The following is a 20,566-nucleotide window of genomic DNA, read 5'->3' on the forward strand; positions in this document are numbered from 1 at the left end:
GCATATATCGCAATGGAACACCTAAATTTATGTCACCCGCTGTATGCATGAGATTTCATAATTCCCATCTCTCCACCAAAGTTCGTTCGGATCAGTTTAACCGCTTTGAAGACAAGTGCGTGTGACAGACAATGAATCGATTTTAATAAGATTTTCGAAAATAGCTGTTGAGGGCAGTACAATCGGTGCCAGCCGTAGCACCGTTGTGCTGAAATGAACCGCAGGTGCCTCCCGGAGCGAGACGGCAGACAGACTGTTGGTTTCCAGCTTGGAATCCACTGCCATCAAGCTGGATGTAACGAATACTAAACATTGTACTCCTTACCTGAAACCCTCGACGTCGGGGGATCTCTCGAAAGTAACGATCGACAAGTATGTCAGTCGTCCAATGATGCTCTGCTTAAGAACCAGCACCAGAAAGCCATGCATATTTGCGAAGCCCACCGCTCTAAAACGCAGTCGATCTCAAGACAAGGTCGAACAAAAATACAAGTGGGCAAGAGCTCGGACGCTAAGCAACCTCTGGAGTAAAGTAAGCGAAACCCTTCAGCGACGTGGCCACGAGCCACTTGCGTGTAGCGCTGGCAGATGGCAATTCGAAGGTGCTGACCAGTGTTGAGGCCAGGCTGTGGGGGTCATTGAGCAGCTCCTGGACGCCAACGGCGAACACACGGGATCCATCCTCTGTTTTGATTCCTGTCAGGTGGTCCGTAGTTCCCAGGTTATAGCTTGCGAGGGCCAATTCTCTAGGGACTTCGCTTGGGAGAGCGCAAAGCTCAAAGTCATCACCAACGCCGAGATTCCCAGGAGCTGAAGATCTGCATGGATAAGGACAAGCTCGTCCAATCCCTACACCTTTAAAACGCCAGGATTCCCATGGACGACTGAGTGGTTATCAAACAGACGGAACCCGAAACAAACATCCAAACTTTTCTGTTACGGAAAAGATAGAAAGTGCGGTTCGGAGTTAGGAACGCAAAATTGAAAATGTTTCGGACGACGACCTGGACCCAATCGACACCGCCAATGAATTGTTGGAGATGAAGATCGACAGTCCGACGGGGACGCCCACGCAAGCAGCTCATCCTGAGTGTAACGTAGATAAATTTGCAGCACTCGAAGTGCGCCTCGCTTATCTTTCTCCTAGAGGAAGACATGGACATCACACTAATACAGGAGCCTTGGGTCGGAGGCGACCGAACCATCAAGGGGCTCCAAAGCAAATATTATAATTTATTCCACAGCACAGGAGACGTTAATCAGGACAGACCTAGAGCATGCACATTTATTCAAATATTTTCGAAATAAATGTACGTATGTGCTCTCATAAACTTACTGATGAAATCGATTTCTTGTAATTTTTATCAGTATGTAAACTAGCAAAGAATTTTTGTCTGACACTGGTCAATACCCCCTCAATCGATCAAAATCAGCGCAAGCTAAATAATTTTTCAGAACTTCCCTTCGGTTCAGTAACTTGATTGACTGTAATTTCGTGTCCTTGAGGCGCCCAAATTTGGAATGCAATACTCAAGTTCTTTTTATTGGTGAAGTGTTAGCATGGAAAAATGTGCTAAACTGTGAAGTATTCAAAATTATTCGCCATTATATTGTTCAATAATTGATGTCGTCGATTTATTAACGGGTCTGGATAGGGTCGTTAAGTGGTTTAATTACTCTCCACTGTGCCAATTTACACCATGAATAATTTATTATATCCCAGATTTATATAAACGCGGTGAAGAAACATTACAAATCAGTCATAGGTTATTTTCAGAATTGCAAAAAGGCCAAATTCACAACGATGGAAAATTTAGAACAATTTGATAAGATTTGTCATTGGCTTTGCACAATTGCTGCAATAATGGGCATTGATTACTTCAAAAATAACGTGTGGAATAGGAGAATTGTACTTTGCATCAGCGTAATTGTTTTGGGGAGCATAAGCGTTTTGTACACATTATACATTGTCCGGCATGATTTTACCTTGCTTATGAAGTGTGTTGGTGCTTTTATGCAAGCCGTCATGGTAAGTTTGTTTCCCTAAGTTTTTGTGATTTGTGAACAATCACCCCATTATGGTCTAGGGTACAGCAAAGCTATACTCCACAGTGACAACTCAGAAACGTCAAGAAGGGCTCCTCGTTTTTATCCGCAAATTGTACGTTATCAACAGTGAAGGAAACGCAAGAAGGAAGAACATCCTGCAAATGTCTACTGCGAAATACTTTACCACTATGAAAGGGGCTATCGCCGTATGCATAATTAGCGTTCTCATCGTTGCAGTGTACCCAGCATATTCTTTTTTCTACCTGCAAAAAATCGAATTATTTTTTGAAATACAGTTTATAGGACATCCGATGAGTGAAGCGTCTGCAAGGATCTACATCATCAATTATATGAGCCAATTTTTAGAACTCTTCTTTGGATATTTTGGCAATATGTTGCATGACGTTATGTTCTGCACTCTCGTATTTTATGTTTACACATTGGTCGAGCTCCAGAAGCCAGCATTTGATGAGGCGAAAGAGATTGCTATTGTCGATAAGCGTGCTTTCGAAAAGAGCTTCAAAAACTGCGTTATTATGATTCAAGACGCGAATAATTATATCCTGGAGATTAATAGTTTATATTCATTTGTTGTGTTCGTTCACGTAGGAGCAGCTTCCGTGTCATTGGCGCTGAGCCTATTTTGCTGCGTTGCGGTAAGTTTCCTCTTTATATACCAGGGGTACAAGCTTAAATCCGCTGTTTTATTTTCAAGAAAAACACTTTTTTTTATAGAAACCCTGTCCTGGCCCTTGCTATCTACACATTTTTTCACCTCTCGGGTAATTTATGGATACCATGCCAATAAAATTGTTGATCTTTCGAGGCAAACCACGCCATCAAGCCATTTTCGGAAGTCTGCGTAGAAATCGCAGTGCTGTCCAACGAACGAGTGGCCCATCGATGAAAACACATGATAGACGGATGGGGCCAGGTCTGGTGAATAAGCGGCGTGGGGTACTATCTCCCAGTTGAGCGTTTCGGAGCATTATCATGGAGGAAAATCGGCTTTTCTTGTCTTTGTTGATATTCCGCCCGTTTTCATTCAGACCACGATGCAATTTGATGAGTTGTTGGTGATAACAGTCCCACCAAACGCACAGCATCGTCTTCCGTCCGAAACGATTTGGTCTTGCAGGAGATATCGCTGGTTGGCCGGCATCAACCCACGATTTTTTTCGTTTAGGATTCTCAAAATAAACCCATTTCTTGTCGCCAGTCACAATCCGATGCAAAAACATCTTTTTTTGTGTTTGGCAAGCAAGATTTCGCATGTGTTTTGGCGCCGCTTCATGCGGCACCCATTTTCCGATCTTTTGAACCTTACCCATTGCACGTAGATGCATGGAGACGGCTTATTGAGAGACACCTCATTGCCTGGCGAGCATTTTCTGCGTTTGAGTATCGTCCTCGTCCAAAAGAGCGTCCAATTCGTGGTACTTAACTTTCCCGGGCCGATTTTCGACGGAACCAGTCTCGGCACGTTGTTTCCGATAGAGCATTGTCGTTGTAGGTCTCCACAAGCATTTGATGCAATTCAGCGGCTGATTTCTTCAAATTGGAGCAAAAAAGCACGCAAATGCTTTTTTTCGAGAATAAAACTGAACATGATTATTGAAGAGAAAAAATATGTTTTTACATGAAATTGCTGATGATATGCACTGACAATTGTTGACAAATGTCGAATTGACGCCATCTGCGAGCAAACAGCGAATTTAAGCTTATACATCTGGTATTGTTTGAAATTTTGACTTTTGAGTAAGATTTGCAGACCGACTGGTTAGGAGCGTATGGATTTTCATTGTTCAATTTTATCCAAATATTCGTCTATTGTCTTATCGGAACATTTATCGAGATTATGGTAATTTGCTTTCCATTTTAGTACATCAAACTGTGTCTCCATAGATGTTAACTTTCAGAGTGATGAAATGGTCAACATAGTTTATCAATTTCCATGGTATGCAACTTCAAACGGAAATAAAAAGCTGTTATGCTTTACTCTAATGAAAACTCAGAGAATAATGAAGCTTCAAATTGGTGGAGTGGCCAATTTGAATGTTAACACCGCTGCAACTGTAAGTCTAGCAATAAATAAATGCTTTTCTTTTACTAAATCCTTCTGCCAAACTCACAGATCTTCAAGACAATTTATTCATATTTGATGATGCTTCTCAATTTTACCGAGTAAAGCATCTTTATCGTCATGAAGGAAAGAAAAACGGAGGAGAAGAAAATAAGTGGAGTCTTTCACCACCGTTAAAAGTGCTTTATGTTTGATTCACTCATATCCAATGGAAAAATAGTTATAAGGTGAATAGGGTGTTTATTTTAGAGTCATATCTTAAAAAATAAGATACGTATAGTAACGCTTCAGAAATATAGCCATGGAATTAATCAATGGCGAAATTTTTACATCACAATATTTGAGGTTATTTCATTTATAACATTTGCAAGACAAATTCACGATTCATCAAGTTAAATTAACGTTTAGTTATATCAAATTAACGCTTTCGTAAATGAAATCAACTGTTTAACAAATTAACATTTTAAATTTGAATGTGTGATAATTGAGCATTATTTAGCAAGTAGACAGAAATGAACTTAAATTAAATATAAACAAGTCGGGAAACCGGAAGCTGGACGCTTCAGGTATGAAAGGTTTTGTGTATTCCTTTATTAGACATTTGAGTATGTATAATATTTGTCCCATTAGTCCATAGCATGTAATATATGCATATATTATGTGAGAATATTCACTTTCAGGTGATATTGACTTTCAAAGTGTTGAATTTGCAAAGGAGGGACAACTTTCACTTATTGTAACTTTGTTAGTAATAGTGTGATTTACACCAAACCTGGTAGAATCACGTTTTATGACATAGCCTACATTACTGCATTTTCGTGGTGCTAGGATCAACAAGAGGGACTTTGCAGCCAATTACGAAAAATTATAGTAATATATTGTTCAAAAATGGAATTATCGCCTCATGCAACACGGTCTCAGATTGAATTTAAACAAAACTGAATTTTTGATGACCGATCCCCATGAAACAGGCACAATCACTGTCAGCGGCGGTGATCTGCGCAGAACTGAGCGATTTAAATACCTCGGGTCAACGCTATCAGCCAATGGAGAACTGCGTCATGAAATTGCTTCACGCATTAACGCAACCTGGATGAAGTGGCGTTCCACAACTGGTGTTCTTTTTGATCGACGTATCAACGACCGTTTCAAATCTAAAATTTACCGCAATGTCGTCCTTCCAGTCGCTCTCTATGGTTCTGAGTGTTGGCCGACTATAAAAGGCAATGAACGGTGTCTTACGGTAATGGAGACGAAGATGCTACGTTGGATTTGTGGCGTCACACGTTTAGATCACATCCGAAATGAGGATATCCGCGACCGTTATGGGGTTGCACCGATCGTGGAAAAGTTGCGAGAGAGGCGTCTTCGATGGTATGGTCACGGAATTCGTACAAACGAGAATTCACTTGCAAAGATTGATCTGAACATCGAAGTCGATGGTAAACGACCAAAAGGCAGACCTAAACAACGGTGGCTTGATACGCTACATGGGGATTTGAAAGCCTCGAGATTGCACCCAGATCAGGCATTCGATAGAGCCAAATGGCGAAGCCCCCTTAAATTTGACGTAAAAGCACGTAACTCACTGTATGCCTGAGTGTACACAGTTCCCACCTTTGCACCAAATTTGGAGTCAATCTCTATAACCGTCTTCGAGAAAAATGCGTGTAGCAAACAGACAGAGAGACTGATGTCCCATTAGACGGTCGAGGGATATCGTGCCTCGACGGTGGGCAACTTGCCCATCTGCATCTAATGCTACAAGGGTTTTAGATTTGGAGAAGGAGGCGTTCAAACGAAGCACAATTCTGCCAAGAACACCAATTGCAGAGGCAAAGAATGATGGGCTAAAAGAAGATAGATCGCCAAAAAAGGCGATTTTGACACCCATCGACAGCCATCAGATCTGAACAAGAGGTACTCCAGCAGCAGCAAACAGATCCATTCAGGAGAAGCTCATCAATTTTACGTCTCCTCCAATAGCAAAGACGGCAAAAGAGAAAGGTCATGGGAGCTTAGCAATTGAAAAAGGTGAAGGAGTCTGTAAAAGGGATAATCTGGTCAAGGATCACCGAAAACAGAGCCCTGACCCATAAGAACTTCCTTTTATTCAAGCAAGGACAAGCACAACGTGCATCAAGCCATTAAGAACATGGTGCGAGCGATCAAGGTGCTTTAAAATAGGTTGCAGGAACAAGAAAGAAAGCCTAAGGAAAAGCCGAACATCCCAGCCTCATCAGTGTCACAGGCGACTCAAGTGACACCAAAGCACAAGGTCATCGTATGCGAAACAAAGAGGGGGGAGCTTTGGAGAATCAACAGGCACCAAAAAGGAAAAAAGCTGTCTTAACCAGTCCAACAAACTCTCATGTTTCAGCTGTGAAAATCCAACGTGGGAAAAACTGACGGCTTTCATGACCAAGTTATAAGCTCACTTGGGAAAAATGTTGCGCTTGGTTCTCAAAAACATGAGATCTATATACACTGCAAGGATCTCGATGAGGTAACATCCAGAGAGGAGATCTGCACTGCCTTGAATCAACAATTCAAGTTGGAGGAATTCAGGAAAGAATCGTGAACCTAAGAAAAGCTTATGGCGGTACTCAAACGGTCACAATGCGACTACCAGTGGCAGTGGGGAAGGTTCGGATTGGATTGGTTGTTTACCAATAAACGAACAAATCTCTCTAAAGAGGTGCTTTAAATGCCTAATGTTTGACCACTTCGCGAAGGCAAGCACTAGCGGCATCGATCGATGTTGAAGGTGTCGGGAGGAAGAACATTTTGCCAAAGAGTGCAATGGAGACACTAAATGCATTTTGTGCGAAGGAAAGGAGGGACGGGATAATCGGCATATTGCCGAAAGTGGTAACCGCCCGGAATTTACGAAGGAGTTAACTGCAGTGAAAAAATGAGATTAATACAAATAAACCTGAATCATTGCAGGGTTGTACAGGATTTGTTTACGCAGGCCAATTACGAATTCACGATGGAGATTGCTATCATTACTACCGTACAGAAAACTTGATGATTCAACTGGTGGAGCAGCGACATGGGCGGCTAGTGGATGTGTGGATCAGGCGGCTAGTGGTTTGTGTGGGCAAAAATAAGACAAAGTCGGTCATGAGGTCCACATGTGACCCATGGTTGGTGAAATGTCTCTCGACAACTTAGGCCAGGCGGTTCAACTGTAGCAGATGGTCGCAGTATTAACAGCCACCGTCTCTGAGTTGGCAGAAGCCATCGGTGCTTTGCGTTCAGGGAGTAGATGAAAGTCTAGATCCGCCTCTCGAAATGGGCGATCAGTTAGTAGGTCGTCTGGACCTTCGGCAAGTACCGAGGCATTCTGGTACCATCGTAGGTTCGCTGAAAAGACTAAAAAGTGTACCAGCCCCTGCAATTTCTCATCAAACAAATCAGAGTTTAGGACTTCGACGAGCGTTTCAATATCACGAACATCAGCATATCCATATTAGGCGCGGATTTTCTGTGCCACTATGGATTGCTAGTGTATAAACATAATAGGTTTCTCATTGACCCCACAACTCCCCTTAAGTCATCAGGAAAAATCTCAACCTGCTCACCCAGCATTCTTTCCATCGTTTTTTAAGACGCTGCCAATGCACGTATTCGTGCACTTCTTAAAAAATACCACAACATCACTACCGAGCATAGTCTCTCTGAGCCGATTAAGCACGATGTTCAGACAGTTGTTGGGCTTCGCCACTTCACATGGTTCCTAAATCCAATTGGGAATGAAGACCTTTTGTCGAATACAGACGGCTGAATGCTCAGACAATTCCAGACCGTTACCCCATCCCACTCATCCACGATTTTGCGCAATCTATTGTAAACTGCCGTATTTTCTCGACCGCGAAGTATTTCTAGCCGTCCGCGAACAAAGACATTAATTTTTTGGACAGAAGTGGAAAACTAAAGAGCATGTGAGGAAAGATGTAGGGATGTTTCCCCGGTCCACCAAACTTTTCCACTTAATTAACCTCAACATCATTGGCCCTTTGAGACTCGCACAGTTTGAAATATTGCCTGACAATAATCAACAGGTTCATGCTGTGGCCCAAGGCGATGCTTCTGAAAGACATTACTACACAATCTTGTGTGCCGGCAATTATAATCAACGACCAGGGAATGCAATTTGAGTAATTTGGGATGGTTATTGGCAGGGATCAGCACTGTACTGAAGAAGTGTTTCCCTCTTACTACGTTATTTATGTCCTCTTGGGGGGTTTGTGATGGGAAAACCCCTCTTTTTCATAAGGGACAGGAAAGTTTTTTCCGAACATGAGCTAAGTATATCATAGTAATTGGCAGAATTCCTTTTGAGTTCTCCAATTGTTACGTTCTATTGATTAGACTAACTTCAGTCTAGCCACTTTGGATAATCTTTGTCCTGAATTTGGTGGTCAGTGCTACCGCGAAGGAAGCACTTTGGGCTATCGACATTTTAGACATCTGCCATTGGAAGCCTTGCAGTGGCTGGAAGAGTGACCTTATCTTCCACATTTGCTACATTTTAGGAATGTAGTAGTCTACATTCAGCCGTGTATAACCAAAGATGATTTTTTTGGAGAGGTCCGATCCCTCAAAAGTGAATGTCACAGTAGTAGACGGAAGAAACTTCTCGGAACTCTCCGGATTTCTTGTTTAATCGTTGCACTTTTACAACTTTTATTGGAGAGGTGGTTCCTTCGAGGATTTCCTCCTCCGTGACGGAAGTTGGAATAATCTTTCCAAAACGATAAACATAGTTTTGAAGGAGAAAGGCTCTCAAGCTTTGGGTACCTTTTCAACAAGAGCTGATGTTCTTGGAGGCACGTCCGTTTCTCCTTTTGAGGCATGTTCAAGGTAGATTTTGGGATATTGTGGGAGCTATTGATGAATACTGATATTGCAAAACAGCGGCTTCCACTTATAATCGGCACGTTGGGAACAGAAATGGTTGATTTACCTTTTGGTTTGTTGACAACAAAACCTACCCATGTAGAGTCCGCGGCATTAACTGACAGAAATTAAGTAGCAACAAGACTGAAGTATATAATTTATGTGTAAAAACCACATATTAATTGAAGCTGTCAGATGTGGAACCACAAAAAGGAAGGAAACACTGGAAACTATTATCACTTCACTAAACACATGCCAAGGCGAGCATTTCCACCTGCCAGCGCAGATGAAGTCGAGGAAGCTATAAAACGAATGAAATCGGGGCGATATCGCATTTGAGCGCTGGAAAGCGAAGAGCTGAAACCCAACACTGTGGCTCAGTGAATTCTTCAATCAGGTTATTTAGAAAGGAGGAACACCATCTGACTAGCAAGAAAGTACCCACAGTTCCAATATGGAAAAAGAAAGGTAGTCCAGCAGAGTGTTCAAATTACCGTCCCATCCGGTTACTTTCCCATACCATGGAGATTTTTGAACGCATTCTTCACAACCGTATCCGCGAAATCGTTGAAATAACCGTGAATCAAGCCGGATTTGTCAAGAACTGTGGAACTACTGACACAATACACGCTGCGCGGTTACTCATAGAGAAACACCGTGAGAAGCATCACCGTCTTTACATTGCATTTCTGAATCTGGAGAAAGGGTTTGACCGCGTAGCAGACGAACCCATCTGGTATGCTCCACAACACTCAGTGCCAGAAGAACTCGTGTGCTGCATTCAATTGCTCTATCACGATCCGAAAAGTGAAGTATCAAAGCCGCTTCGTGTCTCTGTTGGTGTTCATCAAGGAAACGCGTCACACGGGACATCCAACGTCCAGCGCCCTACACACTGCTTTATGCAGATGATGTTTTCCTAGCATCTAATAGCAAAAATGATCTCGAGTAGCTTGTCCAAAAATGGAATAATCGCCTCATGCAACACGGTCTCGCGATCCCCATGAAACGGGCACAAGCACTATCAGCGGCAGTGACCTGCCCAGAACTGATCGATTTAAATATCTCGGGTCAATGCTATCAGCCAATGGTGAACTGTGTTATGAAATTGCTTCACGCATTAACACAACCTGGATGAAATGGCATCCATAACTGGTGTTTTCTGTGATCGACGTATCAACGAACGTGTCAAATCTAAAATTTACCGCAATGTCGTCCCTCCTGTCATTCTCTATCGTTCTGAGTGTTGCCCGACTATAAAAGACAATGAACGACGTCTTGCCGTAATGGAGACGAGAATATTGCTTTGGACTAGTGGCGTGACACGTTTTGATCACATGCGAAATGAGGATATTCGCAATCGATATGGGGTTGCACCGATCGTGGAAAAACTGCGAGGGAGGCGTCTTCGATGGTATGGTCACGTAATTCGCGCTAACGAGAATTCAGTTGCCAAGATTGATCTGAACATCGAAGTATATGGTAAGCGACCAAAAGGACGGTCGAAACAACGGTGGCTGGATACGCTGTAGAGGGAATTAAAAGCCTCGGGATTGCATCCAGATCAGGGATTTGATAGAGCCAAATGGCGAAACCGATCGCCAGGGTCCGACCCCACTTGTGAAAGAGATAAAAGCTGAAAAAAAAGAAGAAACATTTGTCAAGGCAAAGCAAAAAAAGAACACCACGATCCGTACACAAGAGCGATTGGATGCTGAATGGGTGTTTAAGGAAAGATGACATGGTTCGCATTTACCGTACAAGACAGCATGAAGAACGTCACCGATAACGGGACGCAACCTCATCGGACTCCGCTCTCGACTTCAAATTCCAATTTTCCAATTTTCGAACTTAAGATTATTGCGCTTCTTTGGAATCTTGACGATTGTCTCTTTCTTCCACCCACTGGGGAAAGTCTCAGATTCCCAGAATTTACGAATGAGTGAAAGTAGCAATTACGCTCCCGCATGATACTCTCAAAAGACTTCCAGGCTAATTTGGTTGACGATCTATGTGATGCCGACACATCAGCTAAACTAACCATAAAAGTCAACAGGGAGATAAAGAGATACAATGGTGCTCTGCATATTTTCCCTATAGGGCAGAAGAAGTTGCCAGTGGAATATTCATCAGAGCTATCCAATATGCCAAAAGTAAAGGCATGGGGGTAATAGTAGCATGTGATGTCAACGCTCACCACCTATGGTGGGGAAGTTCCAACATCAATGCAAGAGGATCGAGACTACTGGAGTATCTAGTAGGAACCGATTTGCAGATCCTAAATGTGGTTCCGACCGATCAGTCTAACGTCTTTTCTACTAAAAGGACTAGTAGATCGGTTGATAAGGGATACACACATTCCTGAGTGTCTACTTCACCATAGGCAACACGCCTACCAGAAAGGCAAATCCACGGCGATAGCCCTCCATGAACTCGCGGCAAAAATTGAAAAGGCGATGTCCGAACGCCTTAAGCGCATTCATAGACATCGAAGGTGCCTTCAATTATGCATCATTCGTGGCGATTTGTGATGCGGCAAGATAACATGAAATCGAACCGCTGTTAATTTGTTGGATCCTTCACATGCTAGAATGGAGAAAAATTTATATTCATCGGCCAGAAGTCTATTGAGGCAGGATGTCTTAGGGGCTTCCCACAGAAAGGTGTTCTCTCTCCGCTATATGGCTCCTGGTAATGGATACCCTGCTATGGCTTCTGGAGGACAAAAAGTATTCGCGCAAGCACTGCGGATGATCTAGTCGTAATAATTACCGGCAAGTTAGCGTACACAGTATGTGACCGCTTGAATGCAACTCTGCATGAAATCCACAGTTCGTGCCTCTGCAATGGACTAGTTATGTTCACTAAGAACGTCAGTTCGGGCGCTATACGCTACCCACCTTAGCAGGGACGGAAATCCAGCTGGCACAAACGGTCAACTATTTAGATGTACATTTCGACTGGAAGTTAACGTGGAAGCACCATATCTAGGAGCGATATCAGAAATTCTGCAAATTGCTCTGGTGCTGTAAGAATGCGATATGGAGGACTTTGACGCCTGCGGCAAAAATGGAGGGATCGCACCATTCGAATCTATTCCGACAGTCGGGCGGCATTATCAGCACTAAACAGCAACGACATATCAAGCCAGTTGATGTGGAGTTGTCATCATGCTGAAACTTACCCGACTGAACGAAACATTCCTGCTATGGGTGCCGGGGCACTCTAACATCACTGATAATGAGGAGGATGACAGACTGGCTCGCCGAGGGTCTGGATCCACAATGGTGGGGCCAGAACCAACTTTTAGAACCCGGCCATCCACTGTCAAGTCTACTCTGAAGGGTGAAATTGCAAGGATTCACGCAGCCAAATGGAGGACTCTTGTTGGCAGGCGAAAATCCTCGTGAAAAACCTGCCATCACAAGAGCGGCATTTTTGTTGTCCCTTAAGAAGTGGGACATGAAAACCTTAATAGAGCTTTTAAATGAAATTACCATATGGAAAAGTTTGGGATGGTGGTTTCGACCATGTGCGGCCAATGTGAGGAGAAAGGGAGGACCCTGCACATTTTATGTAGCTGCCCGACCTCTTCAGATCCCAAATACCTTGGTAAGGTTTTCTTCAATGAAGAATCTGCACACTCTCTGCCTCTGGAGAATATTCTCAGATTCCCTAAAGCCTGCGAGCGCCGTAGGCGGGGAGCAATTGAACAGGCGGTTTACGACGATAGCACAATGGGCCTAACAATGGCCTGAGTGCTCGGAGCTGCGACTCCCCCCAGTAAACTAGCTAAACTAACATGGTAATCGTGGCACGATGTGTGTAGTAGTCTCGGAACTTCCTTTCTTTCATCAATCCACCTCTACATTTCCGCAGTTAGCCAGGTTTTGTGACGAGGTTTTAGGGCGCGACTGGCAACTTCATCCATCTTCAGATGATGGCGGATTTCGAGACCGATGTCAACGCCACAATTCTTACGCACATTCAGAAAACAACTGCTAAGTCTACTGCCGATTGCGATGTGCCAAATCTGATTAGAAGTTCTCGGCTGGTTAGTTAAAAATTAATACTGAAGTTTACAAACTTTTCACCGTTGCGGTTACGACCCCCAAGACTAAGTCTCCAATTATCTGCTTGAACAAGATGTTGTTAAAGCCTTTCCGGAACTGCATGTAGTTGCTCACAGAGCTCCGGACGGAGTGTCACAGGCTGCGCCGCTTAACACAACGTCTAAGCGACCGGGAGGAGGCATGTAACGTAATGACAGATTACAAATCAGCCAAAAGGAAACTCCACGGCGCATAAACAAGAGCAAAGCTGACAGGATCTGGTCGACGAGGAGAATGAGGACCCGCGGGAACTCGGTTACAAACTGGTAACCCGAAAAATCGGGGCTCTTCGGAAACCCTGTTCACTTAACGCCGAGCAGATCGATCGCATTGTAAGGACACTATTCCCTGCGCATCCCGTATGGGATGATGACGTCGGCGCGGAGAGCGCGTTTTTCTCTATACAAGAGTTGGAACAGGCAATCCTCTCTATGAAAAGCAAGGAGGGGCCATCCCGATGGTATTCCAGTAGAGGTATACAAACTGGTATTCCAAAACCGGCCAGACTTACTGTCCGGCGCATTCAACCCTTGCCCGAAAGAGGGCACTTTCCCTGCTCGTTGGAAGGTGGCGAGGCTTGCGCTGATCAACAGAGAGAAAGGTGACCCCCAGTTGCCGTCTTCATACCGTCCACTATTTATGGTTGACACTGCTGGAAAAGTGTTTGAAACGCTCATCAACAGTAAACTCGCTGAAGAGGTACATGATTTATCCCCCGGCAGTTTGGTTTTAGACCGGTGAGATCCACTGTTGATGCTGTCATGCAAGGCGTGGATGCCGTTCGACGAGCGGGTGGTGCGAGACGGGTTGTGTTCCTCGTAACGATTGACGTCAGAAACGCCTTTAATTCCGTAAGATGGAAAGACATTCTAGGCACACTAGACAATACTTTCCACGTGCCGAACTATATCTTACGGATATTGAGGGACTATCTGAGGAACTGCTCCCTGCTCTATGAAACGACAGAAGGTCAGAGGAGGATGGAGGTCACGTCGGGGGTAGCACAGGGATCCAGATTATTACCCTGATTTGACAGGTACTCATTCACAGCTGAGTCGGCTGATATCCGACGTCAAATCAGGATACAAATCCCACTACCTATGATAGTCTACTTAAACTCGAAATGCCAGAAGAGTCGCACTTGGTCGGGTATGCAAATGATGTCGTGGCGCTCGGCATATTGATTCGACGGGTAAGCGGATGGACGACTACTCATGGTTTCAACCTTGCACTGGAAAAAACCGAAGTAGTCATTCTGACTAAAAAGGGAATTCCTACCCTGCTCCCCATATTGTTCGGCGAGTCAATAATCGAGTCAAAACCAGCGGTAAAGTACCTCGGGTTGACTCTTGACTCAAAAATGAGCTTTTTTGAGCAAATCAAAACAGCAACGAATAAGGTTGCAGCTGGAGTTTCGGCCTTAAGTAGACTAATGACAAATATTGGGGGTTATATGTCTAGCAGGCGACGTCTCCTGATGAGTTCAACGCAGTTTGTCCTGCTCTACGGCGGAGAGATATGGGCTGACGCTCTTGGCAAGGAGGTATATCGTGAGCGTTTGGGAGGGGGGCCTTTGGAGTGGAGTCTGCGTACCGCACTGTCTCTGAACCGGCCGTGATGATAATCGCGGGAATGACCCCCGTTGCCCTTCTTGCTAAGGAGCGTCAAGCCATATACAAGCGCAAGGGGGAAAACTCAAGGGAGATGGTTGCTCGTGAAGAACGGCTAGATGAGTGGCAACTCTCTTGGTAAAATTAAACTAGAGGCAGATGGACTGCGCGGCTCATCGGCAACTTAGGTGCATGGCTAAATCGGAAGCATGGTGAGACTGACTATTTCCTTACCCAATTTTTAAGTGGACATGAAGGTTTTCAGTCTTACCTGCACAAAATTTGAAAGGCACGGTCTCCAGATTATGTGTTTTGCAATGGAGTTGTGGACGACACCCATCACACCTTTTTTTCTTATGGAAGATGGGATGGAGTTGTCAGCAGCTCTGTTTAAACACAGGGGATCTCTCTCCAGACAACATTGTCGAGGAGATGCCGAGGAGTGCTGACAGGTGGAGCTCTAGTCGCATTACGTTCGGGACCTTCTCGTTGGTAAGAAAATAGAGTTCAACCGGCGGAGGAGCCGGATGGCAGGGGGTTTCTTGAACTGACGGTTCCCTTCCTCCTCTCCCCTCCCGTTGGTGAAAGGAATTCCCTGATTTGAAGGGTCGGCAAGGCAAGAGAGTTCGAGGACCACCCTGAAGTAATGTGACAAATGATTCCAGGCTAGCTTTCTGGCGATGGGGAGGTAGTCCACGACGTACCGAACCAGGAGTCCAGCACTCTGCGCGTAAATGTGCATACACTTACCCTACCCCAAAAAAAACTTGCGTTTCCCGGGTCCAAGACATCATTTCCGAAAGAGGGAGGAGATTACTCTTCAGGGTCCTACCACCTCACAGCGTTTACGCCCACAAAATAAAGTTAAAATCACTGAAAATCTCTGTTGAAGTGCGCCCAGTCGTAGTCGTGAGGTAAACCCCTGTTCCGATCGCATTAAAGTTTTTATCGCTCACAGCCCAAAACCCCTTTTAAGCTACAACAATCGAAGCACAAAATAGCTGCAGAAACTTAACCCCTAATCGTTCAAATCATCCATTTTTCCATAGCACAGAGACCTATCACCAAAGTGAATTAGTTACGCCAGTAGGGCAAAAGCTGCCACTCAACAATTGGTGCATATTTTATGCCATTACTGCTCCGTTTACTTCAATGCATTTGTATCCCAGCAGATATTCCTGCCACCAACAAACGCGCCGTCAATAAATCGCTAATTCGATCGACATCCGAGCGCAACTGGAAATGAGTTAATCATCTCCTCGGAAAACTCCAGTCTCTGCTTCCATTATCCCAATTCAAAACAATTCCTTCACTTTCAATTGACTCCCCGAATTACGTCCCATCCCAGAAATTTAAAATTTAACAGCTGGAACCGTCCCACCCCCCGCTCAAGGGCGACCATTAGCCCATCCGACTCCGCGCTTGGAACCGTGCCATTATTTCATTTTACGACAGCGGCCATGGCACGTCATGCACGCTCCATAATTCAAGGAGGCGCCGTCGGATTATGTAATCTCAAGGATTAAGTGTCCGTCTCTGGTCCAAATAGATTTCGACTGAATTCGTGTGTGCGTTCTTGCTCCACATCGACGTCATCGCGTTGCAGTCAAATTGGGGAAGCCCAACTGATGTAATTGCTTGGGAAGTGGGAATTTGTCGTGCTTTTCACTTGAGACGATCTTACCTCTGGGTCCTTGCTGTGTCGCCCGGAATCCTTCAGCACTTCCGGATTAGCCATGACAGCGTAGACAAGCGGCGGACACCTGGGGCTGCCGGGTGGGACCTGCAATAAATCGTTATCATGAGACATTGAAATCGAAGAGTCTACACTTCACCTTCATGCCGCCGTAGAGTGGAATAGGGTCCGTCGGCTCCTGCGGCACCACAATCCTCGTCCAGCTCAAGACGTTGATGAAAACCTCCTCGCCGCCCACCGTGGTCACTCGGATGCACATGTGGGGCTGCGGTGGGTTCTTGAAATGTCTGTAGGCACGCGAGTGACGGTAATTATGCGGTGGCGATTGCGGCTGGTTCAAAATCTCGCTATTCGGCCCGAACGGCAGGTCCACTCCGCCTTTCGTAGGCGAAGACGACGACGGGACCTGTGCGGTGGGCGCGTTCGTCGAGCTTCCCGGCTCACTCGCACTGACCGTACCGTTCTCCAGCTCGTGTTCCGCCGAGCTACCAGCGACCGACATTTCCGCAGTCTAGAAACTAAATCACAACTCCGAGATAATTCACAAAATCGCACTGAGATCGGCGACTGCAGCTCACTAATGTGCAACTCGTGCCATTGTTGTCTTTCACGCTTGCAAAATGTCAGCAAAGAGAGAAACGAAAACAAAACCGAGTGACGTCTGGGTGCCGCGAGGTTAAAGGCCTCCCGTGCGCCGTGAATGTTTTCGTTTTCAATTTATTTTATCGGCGGCGGCGCGACATTGACAATTGCAACAGCAGCTTCCCAACACGCATCCCACAACTGTCACATCACTGAACCCTCGACAGGTGCGAGGCAGTCTCCGTGGTCCTTCTTTGTGCCTCCTCACAACAAAACATCAGAAGCCTTTTACCTGCTTCCTCCACGCCACGATCAATTCAGCGCCGCGAATCGAAGGTACTCCCACAAATCTCGTCCCAATCGGAGGCGGAAATCAGGTCCGAGCAGCTCCTACCAAACACTTGCCATCACTTCCGAGTTTCCCGTCCAATGCACTACGAGTTTCTGGAAAAATTCTTCGCCACCGAACCGCGGGTTATTTTTAGCATTGCGACCGTCTTTTCAGCTGCCCTTTATCCAATTGCACGCGAGATTTCCGATTTGAGCTCAAATCACAACGGGGCACCAACGGCAGCGGCACGGACTCCGAGTTCGCGGAACGATTGGAATTTTCCGTCGCTCAATTTGTTTTTGGAGAAATCTCGCCGCGGCGAAGTTACTCGCAACTGGTACAGAAGTCTATCCAGCCGAGCTGGGCGAAATAATCAGATGCACTGCAGTACTAGAGGCGAGTTTTCAAAGTGAAGCGCGAAAATCCAAATCGAAAAGCCCAAACACCCAAGCGGGTGAATTTCTTTTAGGAAAATTTTATTAAATCAATCTTTTGTGAAGGCAATTCTGAATGAACTATTTTAAAGCTTAAATACAGAAGGAAACCTTCCTTATAGAGGCAGATACCGTCTATCAGTTACTTCAGAATAAAAAAAGATGGCTAATTTGTAACATCTGAACAGACTGAGTATACTAAATTTGACGCCTAAACATCACCGCAAATCAACTAAAATATCCAACGCTTCATATACAAGGCAATAAGGAAATACAGGGAAACCTCTGTGATTACTGACTAGAATTAAATTTCTGGAGATCCTCGAGTTGTTTTTTTTTTATATGAAGAAAACATTTTTCAAAATATGCGCACATAAACGACTCCTGCTTGGAAGATTTATGTAAAAAAAATTCCGAAGCTAATTCGTTTGAGCAGCACAGTAAGTGATTGAACTCCTCTGCCTAGTACCACGAAAGTTCTGCATATTTTGGTCCAAATTCTGGTCAATTTAGAACTGTACTATTACAAAGATCTTTGCGATAAACTGGACACTCGCGATGGCGAGACAGATCAGTATCGACTTGCCAAAAGCCGAAACGAACGCACACAGGATTTCGAACACTTCTGTTGCGTTAATGACTAGAACGGTACTTTGCTTACCAACCGTCGAGCCGCGACAGATAGATGGGGAGAATATTTCGAACAGATTTCAACTGAAGAATTTGTTCATCCTCCACTTCCACAATCATTGCCGACATTTGGACCAGTTCCACCTGCCAGCGCAACTGGTTATCTGCTACCATGGGAGCCGGGATGGCCATCTGAGAGCATATGCTCCAGAAGAATTCGTGGAGGATGTGTTCTCGGCCCGGTTATTTGCGGTTGGCCCCCTAGTGGGAGTTTCATGGTGGTTGTGGTTATGCCTACATCGCGGGCAGAGCTCCTCGGAGCTCAAGCGTGGAGTTGCGCTGTACCACTCGAATGCCGTACCCCTTAGTTGCGGCAGAGGTGTTAGATAGGACTTGCATCCACTGGAATGAATGCTGAGCCTGTACTCAGTATAAACCAGTACCGCTGTGCCAGTCATGCCGGGGCTCTGATTGTGGTCCCAAAATTAATCCTTGTCCGAAGAGGACCGTGGGATTATGCCTACATGACAAGTACTCACGTTAAACCCCCAGGACTTTCATGTCAGCGCAACTGAAGTCGACGAAACAATAAAATCAATGAAATCGGAGAAAGCAACAGGATCTGACGACATCGAATCTGCGCGGTTACCCATGGAGAAACACCGTGAGAAGCATCGCCCTCTTTACGTTTCATTTCCGAATCTAGAGAAAGCGTTTGATCGTGGGCCACACAAACTCATCTGGTATGCTCTACGATAACATTTAGTGACAGAAGAACTCGTGCGCTTGGTTCAATTGCTATACCACGATCCGAAAAGTAAAGTTCGGGGTGTGGCGGGTGTATCAAAACCGCTTCGTGTCTCTGTTCGTGTTCATCAAAGAAGCGCCTCTCACCACTCCTTTTTGTTCTTGTTATGGATACCGTCACAAGGGATATCCAATGTCCAGTGCCATATACACTGCTTTATACAGATGATGTTTTCCTAGCGTCTAATAGCAAAAATGATCTCGAGAAACTTGTCCAAAAATGGGATGATCGCCTCATGCAATACAGTCTCAGATTGAATCTGAATAAAACTGAATTTTTGATGACCGATCCTCATAAAATAAGCACAATCACTGTCAGTGGCAGTGATCTAAATCTGAATCTTCTGAACGACTGAAATATCTCGGGTCAATGCTATTAGCCAATAGAGAACTGCGTTATGAAATTGTTTTACGCATTAATTCAACCTGGATAAGGTGGCGTTCCACAACTGGTGTTCTTTGTGATCAACGTATTAAGGAACGTCTCAAATCTAAAATTTACCGCAATATAGTCCGTCCTGTCGCCCTCTATGGTTCTGAGTGTTGGCCGACTATAAAAGACAATGAACGGCGTCGTGCGGTACTGGAGACGAAGATATTGCGTTGGACTAGTGGCGTGACACGCTTTGATCACATCCGAAGTGAGGATATCCACGATCGAGTTGCGAGAGAGGCGTCTTCGATGGTATGGTCACGTAATTCGCGCTAACGAGAATTCACTTGCCGAGATTGGTCTAAACATCGAGGTCGATGGAAAGCGACCAAAAGGTCGGCCAAAACAACGGTGGCTTAATACGCTGGATGGGGATTTAAAAGCCTCGGGACTACATCCAGATCAGGCATTTGATAGAACCAAATGGCAGAACCGACCACGCTGAACTGACCCCACTTGCCAACGGGACATAGGCTGAAGAAAAAGAAGACGACTTTCGTCTGGGAGTAGGTACCATCCTATAGTGACGAGGATCTGTTTGCCAGCTGGTCATGTATTAGGGGAAAGCGGATCTGACCCTGAATCGAAACAGCAGTGAAGAGATCGTCTCCCTTGCATTGGAAAATGTGCTAATATGACTTCAAGCCGAGAAGGAACAACATAAGTCGAGAGCTGCATGGCAAATAAAGAGCTTGGTCTCCAAAATGCCGACTCAGAATGGCACAAAACGCAAAGTAATCTCATACAACAAGATTTCCAGAAGACCAGTCCCTGGCATCTGGCATCACCGCATGGATAAGGACAAACTTGTCCAATCCTTCCACTTTTGAAACCCCAGGGTTCCCATGGACGACTGGATGGTTATCAAGAAGGAAGAACCCCATGCGAGTAGCG

The 20,566-nt window shown here is 45.0% G+C and overlaps 2 protein-coding genes across 5 annotated transcripts in view; one reads left to right on the plus strand and one right to left on the minus strand.

Annotated features, from left to right (window-relative positions):
- The window catches only part of LOC119647878 (uncharacterized protein DDB_G0271670), an 86,426-nt gene extending 68,647 nt beyond the window's left edge, over positions 1–17,779 (minus strand). For all 4 annotated transcript variants that reach the window (XM_038049165.1, XM_038049164.1, XM_038049166.1 and 1 more), the window contains exons 1-2: positions 16,595–17,779; positions 16,444–16,542 (exon numbers count right to left, since the gene is read on the minus strand). In XM_038049165.1, coding sequence (XP_037905093.1) covers positions 16,444–16,542; positions 16,595–16,957 — 462 coding nt within the window. In that variant the 5' untranslated portion in view covers positions 16,958–17,779. The remainder of the gene's footprint in view (positions 1–16,443; positions 16,543–16,594) is intronic.
- On the plus strand, positions 1,778–4,447 carry LOC119647879. The gene is made up of 5 exons (XM_038049167.1): positions 1,778–2,029; positions 2,088–2,705; positions 3,821–3,910; positions 3,969–4,124; positions 4,184–4,447. The coding sequence occupies exons 1-5, from the start codon at positions 1,805–1,807 to the stop codon at positions 4,235–4,237; spliced, it is 1,143 nt and encodes a 380-aa protein (XP_037905095.1). The 5' UTR covers positions 1,778–1,804; the 3' UTR covers positions 4,238–4,447.
- Positions 17,780–20,566: the final 2,787 nt, after the last annotated feature.

Source organism: Hermetia illucens, chromosome 2 (genome assembly GCF_905115235.1).
Source record: "Hermetia illucens chromosome 2, iHerIll2.2.curated.20191125, whole genome shotgun sequence".
In the NCBI taxonomy this organism is placed as follows: Eukaryota; Metazoa; Arthropoda; class Insecta; order Diptera; family Stratiomyidae; genus Hermetia; species Hermetia illucens.